The sequence below is a fragment of the Nelumbo lutea genome, chromosome 5, assembly GCF_056320005.1.
Source record: "Nelumbo lutea isolate HS-2025 chromosome 5, American lotus-T2T, whole genome shotgun sequence".
In the NCBI taxonomy this organism is placed as follows: Eukaryota; Viridiplantae; Streptophyta; class Magnoliopsida; order Proteales; family Nelumbonaceae; genus Nelumbo; species Nelumbo lutea.
The window spans coordinates 17254438-17281083 of NC_142688.1; the positions used below are offsets into that span (position 1 = coordinate 17254438).

Consider the following 26646-nt stretch of genomic DNA (forward strand, 5'->3'; position numbering starts at 1 on the left):
AATAACAATATAAAGAATGAAGGATGTTACATTGTGAGGTTGCTGTTAGGAGCGCTCCGCGAGGAGCAGATCCAGACTGAAAAATAGAGGTGATCATTTCTAGCCGGAACCAGGCTGGCCTAGGCCCAGGCTACAGCTCTTAAGTGTTTAGCCGAAACCTGATTTACTGCCTGCATATTTACCTTGAGAGGTCTAGCGGAACAACTAAATGCAATTTTTTCGTTACATTTAAGTAGTAGACAAATTACGTTTCCATAATCCATACTTCCATTGAATTTAGATTCAATTTTCAAGTATTGAGCCCCTTTATTTAATTTAACCAATCAAATATAATAGACGAATTGACCATCTATTATACATAATTCTACTATTCTCTGTTAGAAGCCATCTCAATCACAGAATCACTAGTTTGCGTTGTCCCTTAAGGCTATGTTTGGTTTGAAGGAAAAAGTAGGGAAAAGAAGGCAAAGGTAGGGAAACCTTTACAAAACTTGTATAGGTCTCTCAACCTTTCCCTTCCTTTCCTTACGTTTTCCTTCAAACCAAACATAGCCTAACAGAAAGCATTCAAACACCATTAACCCTTGAAAGCAAATATTTTTTAGCATGAGGAAATACAGATCCATATTGGAATCCCAGAAACACGAGACCAATATTCTAAAACCTTTGTTTTATGGTGGTGGTGATGGAGGTAAATATCATGACGCTAGAAACAAAACAATTTTGTCTGAAAAAAAATAAAAAACCGTGTTTCACTTTCTCATTGAAGCAAAAGACGACTCTTTAACATGTTGAGGGCATATTAGGAGTGATAATGGGCTGGGCCCGGGATCCAGCCTGGTCAGGCTTAGCACCTACCATAGGCCCGGGCTTCGCCCAGCCCACACGCCGGGACAAAAAGACTGGTCCTACATGGGCCCCGTCTGGGCTAAGAATAACAGCCCCTAATCATAAATCACACTATTACATAATTTTCGAAGTTATCAAGAAGAAAAGTTCAAAAATCTCCTAGTTGAAGTACATGGGAAATTGATCTATGTTTTCCTTTTAACAACATACCATCTATCTACAATGCGAATGACTATATTCTCACTTATCAAAATATTAACCAGTTTCTCTACTCCCCTTTTACTTTGTGAAAAGATGGGCAGCGCTCCCCCAAACCTCTGGTGAATGAAGGCGGGATTTAGTCCCAACTCGATAGCTAACACCTCCAGTTTTTCTACTCCTGTCTTGCTGCAATAGGCGGAACGGTGTTAGAGCTCCTTATGGAAAACTTTGTACGCTTCACCAGAGAGCCAGATATGGCACCTTCTTACGAAACAAGCATTCATTCTGCATATTTATTGGCCAAAAAATACAGTTATGAACAAAAATGAAAGCTTAACAAAGAAAAGAAGTTGAATGTTAAAAAACATTTAATAGTTGTCAAAATGTAAAGAGTATTGGACGCAGTGATTCGGAAACCTTTGTTTGCATGGCAGTGTTGATATATTGTCACCATTGATTTGTCTGCCTATTGTTTCCCTTGGGATTGAACATCCTTTCCCGGAAAACAAACACATTACACAAATAAACTGCAGTTACAGCAACTACGGAGACCCCAACGTAGACACTTACAGTTGTAGCACAGACATACAGGTACCTGTATGGAGAAGCATGACATTAGTCTTAGGGAAAACTTATCCATGTTTAATACATCCACATAATCAATTTATGTAAAAACCACTACAATTTATTTATCAAAAAAAAAAAACCACTACAATTTGATCATTTTTTCCTTGTTCTCCTGGAACAATAATCAATTTAGATAATAACTATTTGTCAGATCATATGCTATTACTATTAGTTTCTAGTTTATATCATCTACCCATGGACACTTGCAAAGAACAAGGTGGATGCCACATGCCAGTTCACAGAATACGACACACATAACTGCTCATAAGCCACAATATGTACAGTGATGTAAAACCATTATACTTACTTTGGTGAAAATACACTCCACACAAACAAATGGTTTCTCATTAGCAATAAAATGATGGTGAACGTAGTCAGCATAATTGAATTCAAGCACAATGGAACAAGACAAGGAAAACCAATCGTCATTTGGAGAAGGTGCCCCATTTCCGCATTCTGTGAATCTAATATATAACTCGTGTCCTTCATGGATATAAGCATCACCATGCTAAGAAAAATCAACAGTGGTGATGCATAGGTAATAACAAACATTATGATACCTGCAAGTAATGTAGAGTGACTGGAGACACCCTAGCAACCAGTGAAACGATGTTAGGACTATAGCTACTAAAATTTCAATGCAGTATAGAAAATAAGGTGTGTGGAAAGAGTAATTACAATGAAGGCTCCAGCAACATCAATAGTAGCTAGAGTATTGCTGTTTCCAAGCCCAAAATGGCCAGCCATCCCTAAAAAGTAGAAGGCAGCAACCTATCAAGTACAAAAAATACAACCATAAGCTGCAGCACCTGCAGACTATAATTGTAATACACAACATGCAACATAGCAAACACCCCAATTCCCTGTTAACTTCGCACCCAATATAGTGGTTTTCTATGGACAAACACATAATACAATAGGGACACTGCCATACATAGTTACATTTGATATCAGTCATATATAGTAACACGTTAATAATATGTTAATGCTTCCTCATGGGAAAAAGCAGCCTAAATTGAAATTCCTTAAGAAGTCACCACTTTTTAAGTTCTTCAATAAAAAGTACTTGGCTTTGGATACAATTCCCTAGACAGATAGAAACTCATACCCATTTTCTGCAGAGATGGCACACAAGTAAGGAGTATGCATGTGTGCAAAAACAGGTTGCAGTTATCATGATGGCAGATCCACAGAATATCCAAACAGGCACTAAATGTTAGCTATTCAGTGATTGCCCAAGTAAAACCATCAAAGCATGTAAGGATATAAAATAATAACAAGCATATAAATTTTCACAAAAAAAAAAGGCTACTCAGACAATTGAGAAATCACATTTTTACATACAAACGTCTTCACAATGTATCAAGGCCTTTCCCTGTCTCCATAAATTCTTGATTTAGAGTAGTAGCTGGAAACACATCAATATCCAATTATTAAAATAGAAGTATGCTCTTATTGAGGTAGCACACCTTTTCTTAGTAGGCAAATGAGCCACACAACACAGGGTAGCCCTCTCCCAAACTCCAATGAAGATGGGATTCGATACCAAGTCTCCACTACAACCAGCAAGCTAGCTGGCACCTTCAGGTTTGCTAACTTAAATATATTTTTGAATCCCTGAATTCTTTCCACAGCCAATCTAACCAAGCCAAAGGATACATTATTTTTGGTGACTTTGATAAAAGAAACCTTTGCAGACTTGGTAATATGACCACTTGTTTGCTATCCAAAGTTCCTTATTAAACCAAGTAATGAATAAACTCTGATCAATGATTACTCCATTGAGGTAACAAAGAGTAAGGATTTTCCATAACTGACCTTAACCCACTGTTTATGGTGAAGCTCAGGCATTGAAAAGTAATACATACTGGCCAGGATTTGCAAGAGAACTAATACTATTGGCACTGCATTTATTGGCTTTTGCAATAGCAGTTGAACAAGGCACCAAAACACAATATATGTCCATCCTATCAAATATGCAGCACCTCTTAACGCCAACTCAGGAGTCCTTTTATGAATGTCAATTGAATGAGAACTCATCAAATGGAACCTGCTAGTTGGGCGAGTCTTATAGAGTGAAATAGGCATTAACCATGGTGAGGCAATGACGATTGTTATCACTGACATACTAATAGTTGCATAAATTATCTGAGCTATAGAAGTTGTACTATAGTTGGATGTTATCAATGTATGCTCCTGATGTTCTATGTTGTGAAGCAGTACTAATATTCCAGATATAACAAAACTGATGTGAACCACCGGAACAAAAGCACTTTTTGGTCTTAACAAGTAAAGAGCCCATGACCCCAAGCTGATAACAAGCACCACTGAAGCAATCTGGATGTATATTATGCTATGAAGGCCTGCCTGCTCAAGCCACTTCGAAATGTCAGGAAGATGCGTCCAATTCACACCACCTTGATGCCACCCTCTCAAGACCCTTCCACAGATAAGAACAAAAATTATGGAGCATGTGTGGGAATAATTGCTGCATTTTTGGCCATTGGATACATTAAGTAAATTTGGTGTTTGTCCTGCTGGAAGGGATTGGATACTCCTCCGGAAGAATATCAAATACAAAGTTGATGTCATAAAATGCCATATGTATTGCTCTTCTTCTACTATAGAACTTGACCCCATACTGAAAATATAGATCAAGATTGCTATCGAAACAAAACTCTCATCCGAATGCATTGTATAGTTATTTCTGTATAAGTTTGGAAAGCATTGCTTTTGTTTATTGTAAACTTCTTTGCATAACCAGAACAGTATCAAACATGATACAAACATAGTTATAACTCCGAAAGCAAGCAAATCAAGAGGCTTCTGCAATACAAAGAAAGAGAAACTATTAGTATTTGATTTCATCCATCTATGTGCATAAACATCAACCATTTATATTTTCATAAATAAAAGAAAATCAAATTGATTTTGAAGAAAGAATTGGCATATACATCGGTGGCTCTGCGCGATAACCACTCACTTGCAGTCCTTAAAAATTCATAATATGCTGCAACAGTTCCTCTAAAATCATCCCTGCTATTATTTCTGTACAAACAGAAACCAATGTAAGCAACAGAATGAATTCATTAAATTCAATAAAGAAATCTTTCTTGTGCAATTTATAATAGATCATTCCGATGATTCAAGGATTTTAGATATATTGTAGATATGCAGGGACAAACATGGATATGCTGGAAGCATTAAGGCAGGCATGGAAACACATATATCTTGTATACCTTTCCTCCTCTTAGCTCTATTGTTGACATAAAACTTCATATTTTGTCAACGATAAGAAAGATAAAAATACATGTATTTTTAAAGTAATTGTAAATGCCACCGTCTATTAAAAACTACATGTTTAATGAACAATTCAAGTATACTTTTTTTTTTTTGAAAAAGTAAATGTATTATATTCAGACAAGTATAATGTGTAAAATAGCTCCTATACAACAACATGCTACATATAGGATCATCACTCTCACCATCATTTTCTTTGCAGACAATACAAAAAGCTTCACTCTAATTTGTTCTACATAGGATCCCATCAGCCTTCTCCGAGTTCAGTCATTGACTTTGTTGCTCAATGGGTCAACCCAAAGCTGGGAAAAAGAGGAAAGCTCTTTTGGAAAGCAGTAATTCATGCTGTGATGTGAGGAATCTGGGAAGAAAGGAACAGAAAATTTTTTTAAGATTTTTTTTTGAGAAAAGTTAACTGATTTCATTGAAGAAAAAAAGAGGGGTACACAAGAAGGTGTTCAAGTACAAAACAATGATCAGACCCCTAAAGATTTTCTTTTCTTTTTTTTTGGATCAATAACAGAATCAATTTATTAATGGATAATAATATTACAACAATCCAGGAAGAGGTAAGGAGGCTTAACTCTCCCGAAAAATAGAAAAGAAAAGAAAATTACAATACAGCCCAAAACATCTGTTCCCTTCCCACCCTGTGTTTCGCCAACGTATCTGCAAAAGCATTTGCAGTCCTCTTCACCCATTGAAACTGAACCTCCAACCCTCTAGTTAGCCATTTAGCCTCCCTTCTCTCATTTGCATATTTCCACAGTCCATTGTCCTTCTGTAACCAGCTTTGAGTCTCCTTCCACAATTAGTCTATGAATACTCAGCTCCTTTGTCTTCCTTAAGCCTTCCATTAAGGCACATATCTCAGCTCTTAGAGAGGCAACATTCCCAATGGGGCCTGAAAACAAAGCAAGCACCTTACCATTCTCATCTCTGAAGGTGGAATTTTGTCACAATACAAGGTCTCTAAAATAGCACCTAGTTTTGCTGATCCATCTGCAATGGCATTTAAATCCCTTGGAATCCAGAACAGAGATGCATTTGTAGAAGCCAATAAGTCCCTTGCCTCTGGCTAGGAAATGATTAAGTCTCCATGGTCCAGCCTCCTGCTTTCCTAACCATTTTATGGTATTTGCTGAGTCACCTTTAATGGAGAAGTTCTGAATACCCAGTCTGTTGACTAAGCGGATCCCTGTAAGAGCAGCTAACATTTCTGCCTAAGAATTTCCGAAAATAGTTTCTCCTCTTTGGATAGTCATAGTATTCATGAGAAGATCTTATCCTTAATTTTCTCATGAATGCTGGTCCACCAACATTTTGATGATGTGAGCAGAGGGGAGTTACAAAGAAACTGGCTGCAGATTCTGCATACTTCCCCTTCCTCTCCAACTTCAACAGCTCTACCACCCCCAAGGAGGGAGTGTGAGTACCTGTCACAGTTTGATGGCAGCTTTAGAAGGTCGCTGCTTCCTCCCTCAGCAGCTGGAATAGGGGGCATTGTTAGAAACTCTATTGGAGACAACTAGTGGGCTTTTAGTGGTCTGGTTCAAGCAGTACATGCCTCTGAAGCAGAAGTCCACTCCCTTCTAGAAGGCTTAAGGTTTGCTAAGAGGCTCCATTTCAGTCCCTTAGCAGTAGAAGGAGATACAAGGATTATCATCAAGTGGACAAAAGACTCAGATGAGGGACCATAGAGGAGAGCTCACCTTCTTGCTGAAATCCATGAGCTGTCTTCTCTGCTGAACTGCACCTTTAGATGGATTCCCTGGGATATCAACCGAACTCTGATGTTTTAGCAAAACAAGGCTTGGAAAGGGATTTTTTGTATAATGCTAACACTTTGACATCTTAGTTGATCCAGGCCTTTCTTTTTTATTTTTTTGGCCTGTTTGTACATCTCGTATGTACATCCCTCTCCCCTTATTTTGAATATAAGTTATCTTTCTCTTCAAAAATAAAATAAAATCCCATCAGCCTTCTCTGGACCACCACTATAGGAGAGAATTTGTTGTCAAATATCCTAGAAATAGAATTCCACTCAGACCAGATCACCTGGGTTTCTCAGATACCAGGTTATTGTGTCACTTGTGTCTTTTAGCTTTTAGTTAAGAATGCATCATAAATATGATATCTATTTAAGAAAAGTTTGGCAACTAATTCAAGCAATCTAGTCAAATCAAACTAATTCAAGATATCACAACGTAATTATACAATTAAAAAATCATTGATGAACTTGTGATACTTGGGCATTCATCATAATAGCAATTTCTGATACAATATGACTGATAAAACAAATAGGTATTGGTATTTTGATCCTTGATCAATCTAATAATAATTGCACCTGAAACCTCTAGCTCTGCTCAATCTCCAGGCATCATGGAGAGCTGCAGCATTTGAAATTAGGCAACGAAACTTCAGCTCTGCACTTCCACTACATTTACTGATTTGAGAGTATTGCTCAACAGTAGGATCTTTACATGGCAAATCCTGGGATAAATGAGGTAGTTGTGCTTGCAGCAATCTTAATAATTGCCAAGAATTCAACTCCAAAGCTCTCAACCACTGGTCATCTATAGTCATCAAACAACAAAGTGAAGTAATTCAAGCACCATTCTTGTTGATGAAAAAAAGGGAGAGAGAAGGAAAAAACTATAGCATACAACTACAAGCAATAAAACATATTGTAAATATATCAGTTTTAATAAAAAGTTGAAGACAATAAAAGAGGGGAAAAGGCGAAAGATCAAAAACACCCTTGAAAAAGGATGCAAGATAGCATCACAACCAGAAACACCTTTAGCCAATCTTTGCAGAAGAGAGAACGGGATGTTCACAGAAAATGACATTTATCTTCTCCACATATTTTTGTACTAAATGTTCTCTGAGGGAAAGGTTAGATTCAAAAGAAGACCCCTGATGGATAATTCACCTCTTTGCCAAAAGTTTCCAAGGCTCTACCACATATCCAACCATTGTGATCAAAATATTAATTCCTGTCTAGGTTGTGTTGTCTAATCTCTTTGGAATTTGGGTTTTCATAGGGATTTAAGGGACTTCAAGAGCAGTGACTTTACTGCTTGTCGGAATTACCTAAAAAATTGTTTTGTTTCTTTTGAAGGTTCTGATTGTTATCTTTGTTTTGAAAGTCAATAGGGGTTTTTCTTTCTGTCTTTCCTTAAAATCCTTTGGGATTGAAGGCGGCATTCTAATGCAGACATGGAAGCAAGGAAAAAACATCTATGGAAGAAAAAAAAAATAAGATTCTTCCTATTCTTCGATCAATGGAAATTTTGTAATTTTTGGGTGATTTCAGTTTTTTGTTTTTATTTTTTATTTTTTATTTTTTTATTTTCTAGATTGTTAGAATCTCAGGAATAGGGTTAATCATTTAAAGGTAAATAAGTTTGTAGAACCTTAATAGAGATATTTTTAGAATTTTTGAAAAGTTGAAGATACAATCAATCTATTTTTTTTCTTTCAGCCTATTTTTAAGGAGTCAAAACTCCCAGTTTTTTTTTATTAAGTGTAAAGTATCTCATTCAAAAAAGTATCGAGACGTACAAAATAACCTGCTCAACAAGATACTGAGCATGGGGACCCATAGAGCAATTTCTATCTTCTAGATACAAAGCTCCCAGATTGTTATTGGTTGTGATTGACAGGCCCCTCTTTGGGCTTTTGATACCAATGTTTTAAAAACCGACCCAGAACCGGAACCACTTTGGCCACCGGTTTCCAGGTCAGTGGTTTGACTTTCCAGCCTAAATGGATCAACCTGTGGCATTTAAAAAAATAAAAATAAAAAAGTTGGCCCAAAAAAATGTTGTCCGGGTCAAACAGATCAATGGTTCAACCACCTGGATCAGTGGGTCGTTCACCAATTCAACAGTTTTTGGGGAAATAGTGGTTCAGGGGTGAAATGGAACAGGCACTCTGACCAGTTTATGGGCTGAACGGTCGGACCGTTTGGGGCAATGACAGTTTGAAAACCTTTTTTGATACTACTTTTGCAAAACTTTGATGGTAGCTCATTGGGTAATCCAGGAAGGGCAGGAATAGGGGTAGGAGGTGCTTTTAGAAACCACGAAGGAGTGGTGGTGTCCTTATTTTCAAGACCAATTGGATTTGAAGTTTCAGTACAGGTTGGAGTGATGGCTCTCTTAGATGGATTAAGGTTTGCAGTACAAATTGGAGTAAGGGAATTGGAAGTTGAAGGAGATTCTCAGTTAGTCATCTCTTGGTCCAAGAATTACAGATCAGCTCCATGGAAATACAGACATGCTTTTAGGGAAATTGACACCTTGGCAAAGAGATTCAACTCTACTTTTTGCCGGATAAGGACTGCAAACGGAATGGGAGATATATAGGCAAAGCAAGGAGTTGATAAACCTGGCTTGTTTTGGGCAAAATTGTAATCTGATGTACTTTGAGCTGCTGGGAACCTATTAGCTTTTTTTGGGACTTCTTTGTAACTGTGGCTTGAAAAGTTCTTGGGATGGCATCCCTGTCATCACATTGTACTGCTACTGGTTTATTTAATTCTATTAAAATAATTATCTTCTTCTGATAAAAAAAAAAATCTTTTGCAAAACTTTTTTTTAAGATAAATAAAGGAGAAAATTTATTAATGAAAGAAAAAAAGGAGGATACAAACGGGTGATAAGACATCACCCAACCCAGGAAAAACAACACCAGCTTAACCCCTTATACCTAAATTTTGCAAAAGTTGAACATAAGTAGGTTGAGCCCCTCGTTCTGTTACATCCAAAGAAAGGATAATTTGATTGTGGACATGTTTACTAAGGGAGCAGGTGAAGAGAGGTTCTTTGAATTGGGATTCATTTTTGCAGCATTTTATTTTTGGATTCTTATCTTCATTATGGGCTGTAGGCAGACTTTGACGTATTACCTCTTTTTATGTCTTTAGTGCATTTTTTCTGTTTATAGACAAAACAGAATCACTTAAATGCTCCCCTGATATTCATTTGTGACTGTTACTGGAGCCTGCATCACAAATGCCAAAAGCAACCAGGTTCACCAAGGAATCTTCACAACCATTTTCATAGAAGAGGAACCATTCCTATCTCTCATCCTTCTAGTGCCTGGATGCCCACCTTCTTTCCTTTTGCAATCTGTCCCTCAATTTATAGGATAAAATTTCATCTCCCCCAGTTCCTATAAACTCTCCCGATCACCCAACACAATACCCATGATGTTGTTCTATTGGATAAATGACGTGGTGCATCAGGCTATAGAAGAAACAAGAAAGGAATATTGTGCAAATTATCAACCTTGAATTGTATATTAAAACCATAACGAAAGGATAGTGATAACGCAGAGTGCATAGTGGCATACAGATTGTTAAAGGAATGAGTATGCAGATCTGAAAAATAAGCAGCATCAACATCTGGACTACTGAAATTTAAAAGAAAAATAGTGAAGACGGAAGCAATTTAAAATCCGGTATTCTTATAATGAAAATTTATATGCAGCTCTTTAGAAGAAAATAATGGTTCCACAAATCTTGGAGGTGATTAGAAAGCGAACAAGAGTATTGCTTATAATTCCTTGGTGTTTTCTCTATTTGTTTCTTATTCTTCTCTTTTGAAATTGTGAGCAAAGAGAAAGAAGGTCCACCTGTCAAGGAGGCAAAAGTTCCTTCAATCAAGACACCTATGTTGTTTTTTGGAATAGGCACACCAAAAAGAAGAGCCAAAGTTGGGGCTATATCAACCTGGACAACCAGAACAAGGTGCAAGTTATGAAAAAAAGCGCATATACCTCAATGCAAATTATCTGTTGGATGATAAGGAAAACAAAATATTCCAAAATAAAGAATAAATTAGGAGTTTCTAATTTCTACAAGGAATAAGAATTTATTAGCAGAAAGAAAAGAGCAGTGTGCAAGAACTATAATGGGAAGGAGTGCAAAGAAAAGAAAAAACTTCAAACATTTGCCTCCTTGCAAAGAAAAGAGAAAAAAAAAACTCTATACTAGCACAACCTACGCATGCTCATATGCACCATGATCATGCAAACATGCAATATCCAGTACCATCAAGAGGAGGCACAATAATCAATAACGTACCAAACAGAAAGAACTCCAGCCACTGAAAAAAATAACTCCAGCAAGAAAGCACAAGTTACCACTAAAACTTCCAAGGAAAACCTTCCTTATAGAAGTCCTATTGCTTCTTGATTTTTGCTGGCTTCTTGTGGATTGTGTTCTAGTGAAAAAGGTGCTCAATGATGCTCAATAAGGGCAATTTTGGAAGGTTCTGGAAGGACATTCTAAGGGATTGATATATTATGTTATCATATATTTTCCTTTGCTTACTCCATATGCTACCTTAGCCTCTATTTCTGATTTTTTTTTTTGATGAATCCTCTACTTCTGAAATGTTGTAATTCAGAGTTTTCTTTTGAATAAAATTTCATTATTGCTGATTCAAAGAAAGTAAAAAATATCCATTCCATGCAACATCGCTGATCTTGTAGCCATCTTATAAAGCTTTCCTATCAACCTAAGTTTACAAATTCTCATTTCAGTCCCAGGGTTTGGAAACAGTAATGTTGTATCTATGGTTAAACACAAAAAAAGTAAAATGGGATCAGCCAAAACCAAAATGAATAAAGAAAGAAAAGCAATCAAATATATAAATTACCTGGAAAGCTGCATTATTTGTTGCTGATGCATAATCTGGAACCTTAGAACGTAGACCAATGAAAACTGCTAAGGAGTCGGTTTCATCATATGAGGACCCTCCATGATTCCCATTTCCAGTCATGCCATGATCACTGACTAAAACCTGGAAAAAGGAATTTATAGTAAAGCAACACCATTAGATTGAAAAATAAATAAATTCATCCATAATCCCCCAGGGGAAAGAAATAGCAATTGCAACTTAGAAGAAGTCAAGAATGCAGTGGCAGCTCAAAAGAGTAATGTAGTTTAAGAGGGATTTCCAGAGATAAAAACAATCAAGGTTCTGCATGATGTCTGTGTCTCATTCTGTATACCAAGAGGAACTTCCACTATCATCTACCCTTGCTCTTATCAAAATCTTCATTACTAAGAAACTGAAAAGCTAGGCTTAATTACACTATCTTATTGATTCATTTTTAGTCATAATTTATAGTATGAATAATAACTAGTAATAACAAAAGATCCAGAGGACTTGACGGATAGAGAAAAAGTTTATCAAGTAAATAGTATTAATATAAGACTGTGAGAACTAAGGCAGCACAAACCAGAAGTGTTTGTCCATGAGGATCGTCTTGAGGCAGGATTTTGTTCATGTGAATCATTTTAACAACTTCATCCATCTCCTTCAGTTTTGGGCTCATCAAGATACTGAATTTTGTTGGACCAAGATCTAAAATAAGCTCTTGAATTGGGAGCAAGAATGATAATATTTGGATTATATTAACAATTAAAGAAACATAACATTTGGACTATAGTGAGTAATGAAAACAAATAAGAGATTTACCTATTGCGCCCACCAATATGCCCAACATGATCCAAGCCTAGATAGTGAAGAATCTAAAGAAAAGATTCAGTTAGAATGAGGACACAATAAAAAGATAGAGAAAACTACAATTCTGTAGTTGAAAATAAGAATGATGAAAACACAAAGAGAACTCAGAATAATGATACATGAAGATGAAATTACTCCATGAAACATTTGCAACAAAAGAAACAAATATATCAGACATTTACTATGACACTCATGGCAAGAAAGATGTTAAAATTTAAACAAATCAAACAGTTTCGATTCAAACTAATTCTTTTCTGGTTAATATGTTTGATAATGAGCTTTTTTTTTATTGGTAACAATCAAGCTTTTATTAATAGATGGAATCAGAAAAATAGAGCACAGGAGAAATTACAGGGGAAGAAACTCAGGCAGATAATAGCAATCAGCCTCCCCAAACACTCATCTGAAGAACTCTTGAATGGTAGGCTAGAGCCCCAATCCAAAACACTCCTTATTACCCTCCTCTAGCAGCTGAGCTAGCCAGGTCATTGGAAGACTCTAAAAGAGTAGGACTCCATCTCCCCCAGGTATATGAGCAGGGAGATTCATAGGTGATGGTGATGCAAAGAAAATGAGAGCTGCAGAGGGCTGAAGGGAACCATGAAGACTGTCTGCAATGAAGCATGTCACAGAAGTTAACTTTCAGGTGTATCACATCCTAATTAAGACCCTTCTTTTCAGTGTGGTGGAACCTAACCAAATGGCATCAGTCAGAAACTGAGAACAATCCTAGGGCAGAGAACTGAGAAATAAACGAAAAAAAAATAAAACAGCCATGAGGGTCAACAGTCCATATTCTATCATTAGGACTAAATAAGCCAAGATAAGGAATTACAGATTAAGCAAATCAGCAACAAGAATAGAAAAGAAAATAAAGTCATTTGGACAAGACCCTTTTTTTATACAGGGGGACACCCCTAATTTTAATCAAAACCATAGGTACTAGAAGATAAAATTACCCCTCATGTATTGATTTTCATCATTAGAAATAGGGTTCTTCTTTGTCTTTCCACTGAGGACCTTGTTTTATCAAGAAAAGGGATGTGCCTATATCAGTAAAACTTCAGAAATAGCACCACATTCAGATAAGTAAAAGAGCAGAAGGCAGTGAAGAGAAGAAGAATATGCAGAAGGCTAGGAAGAGATGGTTTTTGAGTTTTGTTGGTTAAACTCACTAACTAGGATGGCTTATAATTCCCATTTTGTCAGTCATGAAAGTTCAGCAAAAATAAAATTATACAAAGAACATAGGCGTCTTTAATTAGGCAGCATTGTTCTTAGTTTATTGATTAGGTTGGGATTTTTTCTGCATTACATTTAGTGGGACCAAGTAAGATGACAAACTTTTAGATTTAATGGGCCTATGAGATGCTCTTCATTAGTGGAACCTAATTCAGATATCAGCTATGTTTAGGCAAAATATCTAAATAAGCTAGTGCCCAGCAATAAAACTTTGCTAAAGTTTCTGTTGATTGAATTGATAGAAGAGTAACTTCTCCCTCCCTCCCTCCCTCAAGAAATAAAAGTGTGACTATTACTTGATGTAAACCCAGAAATTTTCATAGTTGAGGACATTTACAGATACTCCAGCTTCCCATCCAGGAGGATTTGATGTAAGAGAGGGGGTGATAGTGGAAGGAGAAGAGAGGGTGGTGGAAGGAAGTAGTAAGGGGACAAGTGACAGGTGGACAGAATCTGGAAATTGATTTGTACAGGGCTAGAGGAACTAATAAAAAAAAGGGAGTCACAGAGAGCTGTTGCAGCCAAAATGAGAATGAACGTGGTAAAGATCTATTTCAGACATTGGATGGAAAGGATGTAGAGAAGGAAGAGGATGCTTATTGTATCAGAAAGGGGGGGGGGGGGGGGGGGAGGAGAAAAGAAGAAGAAAAGATCTGAAGCGGAAAGGCTAATCTCGGACATTGAGGGAGATTTAGAATTTAGTGGTAGAGGGGATAGGAGGAAGGGCCTAAAATAAGGATACAAAGGCTTCTTCATGGGTGTTTTGCTATTTTTGTCTCGATGAAAATTATTAGCTGGAATGTAAGAGGTCTAAGGAGTGCAAGAAAGAGAAGGGTGACCAAAGACCTACTCCGAAGGGAAAAACCCAACATTGTACTTTTACAAGAATCCAAACTGATGGAATTAGATGGGAGATTGGTTAGGAGTTTCTAGAGGTCTAGAGGTGTAGGTTGGACTTTGGCTCCTTCTTGGGGAGCCTTGGGGGGGATTGTAACACTGTGGAGGGAGGACGTGGTGGAAGCAGTGGAAGAATTGTTAGGCAGATTCTCCATTTCCATTAAGTTCAAGAATGTAGAGGATGGGCGTGTATGGGTTCTAACCAATGTTTATGGCCCTAACTCCTATAAAGAGAAATGAAATGTGAGAGGAATTATATGCAATCAAGGGGTTATGGGATGGCCCTTGGTGCCTAGGTGGGGATTTTAACGTCATTAGATTCTCTGAAGAAACCAGTAATCCCCAACAGGCAATCACAACAAGCATGGTGAAATTTAATGGTTTTATTGAAGATTGTGAATTGAAGGAAATACCTCTGCTGCAAACCAATTATACTTGATCTAACCTTCAGGAAACCCCTTTGTGTTCGAAGTTGGACAGGTTAATCTAGCCTGGGAGAACAATTTGGAAAGCTTGGTTGCTTTAGCATTACCTAGGGTCACTTCTGATCACTGTCCTATCCAGATAGGCATTGAGTCTTTTCCTACTGGACCCAAACCTTTTAGATATGAAAATATGTGGCTTATCCATCCAGATTTTTTGAAAAAGGTGGAGTGGTGGAGTGAGGAGGTGAGGGGGGTAAGATGGAAGGGGGCCAAGTTTCATAAGAAGTTAAAGAGGTTGAGAGTCAAAATAAAAGAGTGGAATAGAGATCAGCTTGGCAGAATTAAGGAGCAAAAAATGAGCTTAATCTCTCGAATAGAAAACTTGGATGTAAAAGACTCCCAAAATGGTTTGACTGAGGATGACAGAGTGTTAAGGAGACAATTGAAAAAGGATCTGGAAGTAGGGGTGTAAACGGATCGAATTTGAACCGAATCAGGCAATATCTGAATTCGAATCCGATATCTGAATTTGATTCGATATCCGACGGATATTGAAAATTAATATCCGAATTCGAATCCGATTAAATATCCAATACGATTAATTAATTATTTTAGATAATTAATAAATATATAAAATAAATATTTTATTGATATAAAATATATAATTATATAACTTCATTATTATATATAAATTATATAAAATATTTTATATGTTATATATAAGAATTAAATAATCAGTCGAATTAGGATATTTATCGAATTGAATCAGGTCATATCCGAATTCGAATTCGATTAACTATTTGGTAAGAATAGGATATCCGAATTCAATCGATTAGATATTCAAATTATCCGAATTCGATCCGATTATGTTGAATATCGAATTCGAAATCGGATTTTCGAATACCATTGACACCCCTATCTGGAAGAGGTGTTATTGAGGGAAGAAATCAATTGGAGACAAAAATCTAGACACAAGTGGATTAAGGAAGGCAATGGGAACACTAGATTTTTCCATGACTTGGCCAATGGGAGATGAAGAAAGAATTTTGTGACCAAGCTAGAGATAGAATAGGAGGTGATTACCAACCAATATGACATAGCAAGAAAACTCGTGGACCACTTCAAATCGATCTATAGAGGGGTGGAATGGCCAAGACTTGAGGACGGAATGGCAAGGTGGTTGGAAAGGAATTTCAAGGAAGAAGAGATTAAGAAAGTTGTATTTCTAATGGATAGATCCAAGGCTCCAGGTCCAGATGGCTTTACCATGGCTTTTTATCAAGATTGTTGGGAGGTGCTAAAAGAGGATTTAGTTGAAGTCTTTAAGGAATTTGCAGACAATCATGTAATAAACCTTGGAATCAATGCCACTTTTTTGGCCTTGATCCCTAAGAAGATTGACGCCAACCACCCAAAAGATTTTAGGCCTATTAGTCAGGTGACAAGCATCTATAAAATTCTGGCTAAAGTGCTTTCTTTGAGGATTAAAACAGTTCTCCCTTCTATCGTCAGTGAAACTCAAGGGGCCTTCATTCAAGGGAAACAAATAACAAATCAAATTTTAATTGCGAATGAGTGTGTGCAGGAAATGAAAAGGCCTATGACTTGGTGGACTAGGAGTTTTTATTAAAGATGATGAGAAACTGTGGATTTGGGGACAAGTGGTGTAGTTGGATATTTGGGTGTATTAGTACCTGTCACTACTCTATTTTGGTAAATGGTGTGGTGAAGGATTTTTTTTTCCAGCTTGTAGAGGCGTTAGGCAAGGGGATCCACTCTCTCCCTTCCTTTTTACCTTAATAGCTGATGTGTTTAGTAGGATCATTACTAAGGCTGATCGAGAAGATGCCATTAGGGGTTGGAGAATAGGGAGACACCAAGTCCCAGTCACCTACCTTCAGTTTGCAAATGACCTAATGATCTTTTTTGAAGGAGGTTTTAGCGGGAAGGTAGCAAACCTAAAGGAGCTAATCAAAGGATTTGAAAGGGTTTCTAATTTGAAAATAAATTTGGAGAAGAGTTGCATAGCGGGTATATTCTTGGAGGTTAGAGAGATTAAGGTTATTGCGGAGTGTCTTGAGTGTTCCATCTTTTCTTGGCCTATGTCCTACTTAGGGCTTCCATTAGGGGCAAATCCTAGGGAGAGCAGATTTTGGACCCCAGTGCTAGAAAAATTTGTGAAGAGATTAGCATCATGGAAGAAGAATTATATCTCTTTGGGAGGGAGAATCACCATAATAAGAGCTACTTTAGCTATCTTACCTATTTACTTTCTGTCTATTTTTAGGATACCACCTAGGGAAGCTAGGAAGCTGGAGAAGTTGATGAGAGACTTCCTGTGGGAGCCAAGACAAGAAAAAAGGGATCATTTGGTTAGGAGACACCCTCTAAAGGACCTTTTCCCTTTGTTATTTTCTGTTTCTTTGTATAAAAAAGAGGTGGTCTCAAAATTTGTCTCACCCTCGAGAACACCCTTGGCTCCTAATTGGGATTTTGAGTTTCGTAGGGGACTAAGGGATGGTGAATTTGAACCTCTCTCTGGCTTGCTATGTTGCCTTAATCAGGTTTGCTTGGATCCCTCCAAGCCAGATAAAAGGGTGTGGGCTCCTAGACCCAAAGGAACCTTTACTTGTGCTTCTTATTTCAAGTCCATCTCTCAATCTTCTACTCAACAACCCTTTTCGTCAAAGGAAATTTGGTGTAGGCTAGTTCCCCCAAAGATTATGGCATTTTGTCAGGAAGTATTCTATGGGAAAGTAAACACTCTAGATAACCTACAAAAGAGAAGACCTTTCCTCTGTATTTCTCCCAACTGGTGTATCCTCTGCAGAGCTCACGGAGAGGATTGTTACCATTTACTAATATCTTGTCCATGTAAACACTCTAGATAACCTACAAAAGAGAAGACATTTCCTCTGTGTTTCTCCCAACTGGTGTATCCTCTGCAAAGCTCACGGAGAGGATTGTTACCATCTACTAATATCTTGTCCATTTTCTGCAGACCTTTGAGCTTGGCTACTTTCGTTGTTTGGGAGTAGTTGGAGCTTACCAACAGAAGTCCGCATGATCTTTGACCATTCTACTTTCTCTTGGCCTACAAAAAAAGGGAGACTTATGTGGAGATGCGCTCGTGCTGCCCTAATCTGGACTCTTTGGGAAGAAAGGAATGCTAGAATTTTTCAAGAAAAGGAAAGAAGCAATCAAGAACTGAAAGACTATGTGTTGCATAGGGCAATCCTTTAGCTAAAGATTTTGGAAATCTTTCATCAATTCTCTTTTAATGACCTTTGGAGAAACTGGTCAGCAATAGTGAGGTGTTCACCCTTAAAGGACAAGTTAATTACAAGCTGGTATCCTCCATATGAAGGCTCACTGAAGTTGAATTTTGATGGAAAGTAGCATGGGTAATCAAGGATTATCCGGAATGGGGGGTGTTCTAAGAAATGAGAATGGAGAGATTGTCTTGCTTTACTCGGGTCCTTTAGGAGTCGGAGACTCCATCAAGGCAGAGCTATTAGCTGTTGTACAAGGGGTGCAATTTGCAAACCAGTTGGGGGTACAGAATCTGATAATTGAAGGGGATTCCAAGGTGGTGGTGGGCTGGTTGAAAAATCCTGAAGATGCTATATGGTGCTACAAGAACGAAATGAAGAAATTCAGTTGGTTGACAAGGAATATGTTGGTCTCTCTACAATGGGTGGGGAGATCAGCAAATACTTTGTCCAATGTGTTAGCCAAGCAAGGGGCAAATAGGGAAGAATTGTTTTGGGCTCAGCTTTGATTCCTGTATTTGTTTCCTAGTTTAATTGTAAGATTCTAGGAGAGGCTGCAGCTCACGCCTCTCCCTTGGATGTTGTATGAAATCACAACTCCAAATCAGTTTTTGAATTAATAAAATTTTACTATTACTCATCAAAAAATAACACTATCATCAGTTCTTCTGGTGTGATTGGACTTGGGGATGTTATTCATGCCAAGCTTCTTTTCCTCAGGGTTTGAGGTAACTATACTCCCAAGGCATCAAGATGGTGGAGATAGAGGTGGTTTTCAGGTGGTGATTGCTTGGATTTGTTCTGACAGCTCGTAGTAGTCGCAGAATTACATAACAGGCAAGAGATTGGGCTTCCAGAGTAAACCACTTGTTCAAATGGACTCCAAGGTTTGCTAATTTGATGACAAATAGCTGGGTTGGGGCCTGGGGTGCTCTCAAGAGAGGTAAGACTTTGTATTGGGGTTCAGAGTTACCAGGTTAGATTGTGTCTTTTGTATTTCTACTTTATATTTTCCGCATGCTGTTCCCTTGCTGTTTTAAGTTTTAACAGCTTGAGCTTCCCTTATCGTTTCCTTGTCCCTTCTTTCTCTTGCAGAGACTTGTATTCTCCTCTTTTTGTAACTGATTTAGGACTATCTCTACCCTAGTTTGCTTATGACAATCATGCAACTATAAACAGTATAAATAATCCTTGAGCTATTTGTAGTAAATATATTTAAAAAAAAAAAATGGCCGAATGGCAATACCAGAATGACTTGGGGTTTAGTGACCATAGTAAAAAAAACAAAGAAAGAAAGTCTTCATTTATTGGCAATTGGGTATCACTGAGGAAAAAAATATATAGCAGCATAAAAAAGGAAACGTACAAAGACCAAAAAAAGGAAATAGAAAGATCAAAGGGGCAACAAACCAAAAGCCTTCCCCCCCCCCCCAAGAAAAAAAAAAAAAAAAACAAAAAAAACAAAAGGGAGCCCAAAGCCTTGACTAGCCCCAAGATTAGGAATTAGAACATGAGATTAGCAGATCAAATTAATGCATACCAAGAGATTGACAGAAAAATATATCACAGTTGGCATAAGTGAAATCATTTGTGCATCTTTAGAAAACAACAGGCCTACAGTAGGATACTGACAAGCATCTAATTAAATAATATAAATATATATAGAAAGTTACCAGAAGGTTCCAGTCATCAGCAAATAGTTCAGTTTTCAAATGACGAGAAACATTGTGATCCACTTCTATAGTATCCTTCACCTAAAGTCGAGTACCAGAATTAGCTGCAAGATCAAGATAATGACCCAAAAACACATCAACCACAATAAAAAGGAAAGCGATAGTATCCATTCACCATAAAATTAAAACTTGTTACAAATACCAACAGGGACAATTTCCAATTCTCAAGTAGCACCAGGTGATACCCACATATGAGATGAATAAGAATGAAATGACATGGCCAGGAGACTCACAGATATTCTGTGTTAGACATGCCATAGTACTTCTGTAGTTCCATTTACACAAATTTTCACTTGTCATCCCTCTCTCTCTCTCTCTGAAGCTAGTATTTGCATACCATCCATATAATTGTCATGTTTATCAGCTTACAAATAGTGTTTGGTGCAATGGTAAATCTCAGGCTGACAAGCATGAGAACATGAGTTAAGTCTCAGAGTGGCCACTTCATACAAGAAAATACCCAAGGTTATTTCCATGTACAGTCCACCCCTCTTAGGATATCATGATGCAGATATGGAAGCAAGGAAAGAATCCATGAAAAAATAAATCGGTTTTCCAGTTCCTACACCAAGTTCAGAATTTGAGTGATAGGGATTTTTTATTTTTTTGAATAGGTAAGGCAATATATTGCATTAATCATAAAGCACAAATATACAATCAAGCCCATGTACACTGAGAAAATGTACAGGAATATTGGTATTTTTCAATTTTGCTAAATTTATTTTCTAGTTATACTGTTATAGGTGTAATAAGATTCTAAGATATCTAAACATTTATTGTTATTTCAAAATTACTATTTATGGTTACTTTCAAATTTACTAGTTATAGTAATTCTCATAATCACTGCTTAAAGTAAAATTGTGATTTACCATTTTTAGTAATTTCTGGTTTATTTACATTAAATTAGTTTTATTAGGATTATTCAAGTGTTACTAGAGTTGCTTTAGGAGTAAGAGTCCTTATTTAAGTGTCCCTATGAGTTACCTATGGATTTGTCTTAGTCTTAACTCGTAACTCTTAAAGCAATTAGTTGTTTTGGGTAAATTTCCTAGTCCAAATTGAAGTCTGTAAAAGGACATCCAAGTTTTCACAGTGAGTTTGTAAACAATAACATTGTAACTGTAACTTGGGGAGAGTTGATTTGATGAAATAAAGTTTGGTTTAGTGAATTCTGGTTGTTGTCAGGAAATATTTCTCTTTTTTCCTCATTCTCACCTATTTCTTTTTTTCTTAATGATCTTTCTATTTGATGTTTACTCTAAAGAAAGATTTCTCTCATTCTTCATCCTTATCACTCAAAGCCCCCCCCCCCTCCACCATCACAAATGCCCACCAACAAATCTGAAATTTGTAGGACCTCCTACCTTGTCCTCCATCATTAAAAGATGGTCAGTACTAACACTGGGTAATGACCCTTTTTATCCGCTTACAAAGACTTCTAACATTGCACATTTACCTAAATTATTTCAATAACCATATTTCTCAATCCACGGAATATACTTCACCACCACAGTGGTGTGACCTTGCATGTGTTGCAACACTAACAAACATAATGTTATTTTTTTCAATGAAGAGAGATCAAAGGTTTTCATTAATTTTACAAATGCAGAGATAAACCAGAAATCTGCAACACCAACAGAAAAAAGCATTGGTAGTTTGTCACTCTCTACACCCAAAACTGCATGCCAACTAAAACATAAAATGCCACTTCCTATTAAAACTAACAAATTTTTCAAAATCAACCATTTAAAAACCACTAGCAAGAGGCCTCACTCTCCACATACTCCAACAAACTGCAAAATGTACCACATTTACTTCCACTGCTCCAACCAGGGGGGGAATATTCCACAAATAAGGAAGCACAGCATGCATAATGAGGAAAAAGAACTTACATAGAAACTGCTAACTCCGTCATGCCGTGTAAAAAATCCTGGAAACAACTTAAGCCATGTTTCATCACCATGAATCACCATTTTCCAACTAATATTATAAAACTGACCTACAATAAGGTAGATTAAAAAATAAAGTACGACCTGAATCACATAAGACCTCTATTTATTTAGTATGCAATCATATTATAGCATGTTTTGACAAACTGACCAACAATATTGTCATCTAAAAGAGCTTGTGTATTAAAATTGAATGCCACATCTAAAAATCCCCCAATTGCCCCTGAAACCATAGCCTGCAAATTTAGATAAATAGTATGAGTGGAGTGAAACCAAGAAGTATCTGTTTCTATGCATTCAACAATAAGATGAGAATCATTTCACCTTTAAGCGAGGCATAGTAACAGTTGGCGGTGCTGCCTTCGCATGATAACCAACTGCCATTCCACTTGATAACAATGACTGAGTATATGGCATAGCTTCCAACATTACCTTGGTTGGAGGCTGGTCACCCTTTCCCAAAACAAATTCTGCTGGAAGACCGTCAACAACCTAAACCAACAATGTATGTGAACCAAGGTAAAATTCATCCACCATAGAATATCAAAAAGAAAAATACAAATAAATATAAAGATGATAAGTATATTACAGCCAATTGGATCAGAAAAGAAAAAAAAATGAATTATGTACCATTAGTATCAATCTATCGAATGAAGGGGGGATTCCAGACATCTCCTGCAACAAGAACACAGAATCAAGATGTAGAACGGTACACATCAAATAGCAAAGAGGGTGGTACTGTTGAAAAGCACAAACATAAAATAAGTCTAAATAATATGCATTTTAGCATCATATGTAAAGACAAAATATAGGATTGTAGTTGGTATTTTCTCTTTACATATAGGATTGTAGTTGGTTAGGTGGACCATGATGGAAGGCCAAGGACAAGTGTAGGATTGTGGTTGGCATTCTTCTCTTTAAGTGATCCCATCTAGCATCCACATCCTCTTCCCACAAAGATTTGGCACAGTTAATAAATGAGGGGTCGCGTTAACAGTTAACCACATATTCCCAAATTTAGAAAAGGGAAAGTCCTCCTCTTACCCTATCTGAGAGAGTATAGTAAGACAACAATCAGAAATATACCAAGGCAAGGTATCACAAGACAACCCTACTCTATGTTCTTCCCAATCAATGGAGGAAAAAAAATCCATCCAGATTAGAACAATTTGGATTTATTTAAAAATCTGACTAGGGAAAGTTGGCTTAGAGCATAGGCATTTCTAAAGGAATTGGACTTCCTTGTACTGGTGGTTATGGACTGATTGGGATTGTTGATCTTGTTAAAGAACCTATGATGTAAAAATCCCACCCAAGATTCAAGGGACTTCCAACAAACCTCTAGTGGACCAAACCGGATCCTAATGAACCTAGCTTCTTGGGTGATTCCTTATCACCTATTTGTAATCGTTTTCTTTACCTTAATGAATTTTCTTTTTTTTTTATCAATAACAGAAAAGCTCTCGTTAATTAAGAAAAGAATTACAATGAAACACCACGGAGAGAGGTAAAGTCTTTGAACTCTCTCCAAGGAGACAAGAACAATAACAAATTACATCACAGCCCAAAAAAAGATGATCCCTTCCCACCCCTTGCTTTGCCAAGTGATCAGCAAAAGGATTAGCACATATTTTAACCCATTAAAGTTTAACTTCTATGCCTTGAGTTACCCATTTGAACTTCCTTCTTTCATTAATGTAATTCCACCAACCCAACTCCTCCTTTTGCAGCCAACTAATTACCAGCTTAGAGTCCACTTCAATCATTAGTTTTCTGATGTTTAGCTCTTTTGCATTTCAAATTCCCTCCATATTAGCCATCAAGGAGTCCCCCAAACCAATGGGGCCTGAGAAGAGAGCAATAACTCTCCCCTCCTCATTCCAAAAGACACCCCTATGCCTGATGGGCCAGGTTTCCATCACTACTTCCATCGAAGTTCAGCTTGATAAACCTAGAAGTAGGAGGGGACCAACACGGCTTCAAAGAAATCTTGGATAAAGATGAGTTAGCCACCTCCTTCCATTTCCTAAGCAGGTCATCAACGGGTATGCCTCCAAACTGCTCAAAGACTTCACCCAATGAACCACCTCTTATGGTAATGGTTTCAACAAAAGCCTCTTTACTTCTCTCCCTATCTAAAAATACTCTTTGGTCCCTTTCTTCCTAAACCAACCAGCAAACAGCTGCTCTTGTGCACCTCCACAGAATTCTCCTCCCTCCTTTTCTTCCAGTTGACAAAGGTAGGGTTGAATAAGCTTCGAACTTTTGGCGGGGGGTTCCACCTGCACCCAAACAAAAACAAAAACCATTTCCAAATAACATAAACAAAATGATGGGAAATTAATAAGTGGTAGCAAGTCTCACCATTGGCCTTACAAAGGATACACCATAACACCAATTGGGGGAAAGACACCTATTTCGTCTCTTTCTCTGAATTTTCTTTTTTTTTTTTATTTACTATACAAAAAGGGACCTAGCTTCAAAAGAACGGAGGTTGAGGGGAGCACCCAATTTGTCGTTTGCTAGCTACAGTCTGGCATATCTCATTGACTCAGGTTTTTTGACTTGGCTCAGTGAGTTCAACAATGGAATCAAGTCATTAACTTATGTCTTACGGTGTCACGTTACAATTACAAAATTAAAAAAAAAAAATTATAAACAATCACAGAGTCCATTGTAACCAACACATGAGTTGAACGAAGACCAATGCAACTATGTCCTCCTTACTCCACTTTTAGCTTAACTCAACCAATACATTGGCTGATCTTGTATGGTGGAAATTCTGTTATAATCTTTGTTTTGGTTGGGTAATCCACCCTTATCTTTAACTCTGTCAATATCATCGATCTATATATATAATAAAAAGAAGAAACAATGCCTATAATGTTACTTGCCAAAAAGAAAAGAAAAGAAAAGAAAAAACAATGCCTATAATGTTGTAGAATTCTGGTTATCAACGTTTACCTTTCTTTTTCTGCTGTTAATCAATGTAGAATCACATAGTTAATTACAGTCCCAGATGACTAACAATAAAGTAATCTCTATAAATAAAGCAATGGCTTCACCCAACATTCGTTGTGCAAGTCTAAACGCACAAACAATCCTTGTTAAGAATACAAATATTTAGTCAAGGTGGAAAACTTTAGAAGAGGATTGACCGAATAGTGGTTTCAAGAGGAGGAAGAGTTTCAGTATTGGAGCCTCTTTTTTTTTCTTTTTGATCAATAACACCAGCTTCATTAAATTAAAAGAAAAAAGGGAATATGGATACAAGAGGGGAGATAAAATATCTTAGCTCCCCAAAAACAGAAAACAAAGGGAGTACAAAGAGAAAAGATTGAAAACTAGCCCATAATACAGACTCCCTATTCACTCCTTGCTTGGCCAACCCATCCACAAATGAGTTGGCACTCCTCTTCACCCAGCTGTACTAAATCTCAATGTCCCTACCCAGCCATAAGAACAGTTTTTTTTTCATTGTTAAAGTACCACAAACCGCTGTCCTCTGTCTTCAACCAACTAACAACCACCATCAAATCACCTTCTAGGATCAAACGGCTGATATTTAATTCCTTTGCTCTTCGAATTCCTTCAAGTGCTGCAAGGATCTCAGCCCTAAGAGAGTCACTTTCTCCAATAGGGTCAGAGAATAAAGCAATAACAATCCCTTCGTCATTCCTAAAAACTCCTCCGGTCCAAGGGGCCCTGGATTACTTACACTGCTGCCATCAAAGTTCAGCTTAATAATGCCTGAGGGGGGGGACCAAAACGGACAAGTATTGGAGCCTCTTTCAGAGGGGAAAAGTGAAAACAATGCAGGCAAAGTTGTAAACGTCTAATGGGCAACATTCTTTCTCCCTTAGTCGGTTAATGAAGAATCGTGCTTTTATCAACAAAGTTACAGGACAACTAGCATAGGGAAAAATATAATTGAAGATCTCAACAACCATCAACAAAGTAACCTCCAGAAATTAAATAATGGCTTCAAACCGCAGTCATTGTAGCAAATCAACTACGAATAAATATAAGTGGATTCAATCAAACCAACGCGCTGTAAAAAGGATTGGACGGAAAACCTTGTATAAAGATCTTAGCCGATCAGGAGGCAATATCTTCTCCTCGAGATCTTTGACGGGTTCACACATCGGAGAACGATAGCTCTCCGGACCGCTGAAAATGAATACAAAAAGATAGGTTCAGCGCCGAACGCCACCCGATATAAAACGTTGAAGTTAAATTACGTGGAGAAAGTGTATTGAATAGGCACCTGACGCCTGAAAGAGCTGGTTTTACGGGAAAAAACCCATAGAGGAAAAATGAGAGACCGAAGATTTGCAGAAGAACCGCAGCCAGGGCCCATGTCGTCAATCTGGTACATGTAAGGTAAGACATTCTCGGAGAAGTAGAAACCCCTGAGATCTAGCTCTAGCGCTCGTTTTCAGACAAGGAAGAGCATTCAAACTTCAACGACATAGATTCCGGTAAACGTCGAGGAGAGGGAGACCGTCAAAGACTCAAAGAGCAATATCCGATGATCGTAAGAAGATGAAAATCGGTTCGGGCGGTGTTTCGGGTTGGATAGCCTGATCTGATTCTGTATTTGGAAC

The 26646-nt window shown here is 37.4% G+C and overlaps 1 protein-coding gene across 4 annotated transcripts; it reads right to left on the reverse strand.

The window, feature by feature from the left end:
* Positions 1-924: 924 nt before the first annotated feature.
* On the reverse strand, positions 925-26646 carry LOC148850655 (Alkaline-phosphatase-like family protein). Of its 4 annotated transcripts, none has more exons than XR_016099884.1 (18): positions 26307-26581; positions 26116-26209; positions 22670-22714; positions 22364-22531; positions 22191-22275; positions 21983-22089; positions 20031-20111; positions 12474-12526; positions 12235-12337; positions 11649-11792; positions 10621-10717; positions 7325-7553; positions 4632-4725; positions 3496-4503; positions 2356-2448; positions 1985-2257; positions 1468-1645; positions 925-1335 (listed from the first exon to the last, which is right to left on the reverse strand). XR_016099884.1 is itself a non-coding variant. In XM_088947645.1 (18 exons), exons 1-17 carry the CDS (start codon positions 26429-26431, stop codon positions 1498-1500), a joined length of 2958 nt encoding a protein of 985 aa, XP_088803771.1. In that variant the 5' UTR covers positions 26432-26646; the 3' UTR covers positions 925-1335; positions 1468-1497. The 4 variants fall into 4 exon arrangements, 2 of the variants coding, with proteins under 2 accessions (XP_088803771.1, XP_088803772.1); XR_016099885.1 differs by having other exon boundaries at positions 1985-2268; positions 3147-4503; XM_088947645.1 differs by having other exon boundaries at positions 1985-2268; positions 26307-26646.

What these genes read in the sequence shown, in the direction of transcription:
- LOC148850655 (XM_088947645.1), bottom strand. Translation starts at nt 26,431, where the DNA reads ATGTCTTACCTTACATGTACCAGATTGACGACATGGGCCCTGGCTGCG. An exon ending in TCGATAGATTGATACTAATG is followed by an intron (nt 22,532 to 22,669) that starts GTACATAATTCA and finishes TTGTTGGTTTAG; the next exon opens with GTTGTTGACGGTCTTCCAGC. An exon ending in ACCATAAACAGTGGGTTAAG is followed by an intron (nt 2,449 to 3,495) that starts GTCAGTTATGGA and finishes TGTACTTGATAG; the next exon opens with GTTGCTGCCTTCTACTTTTT.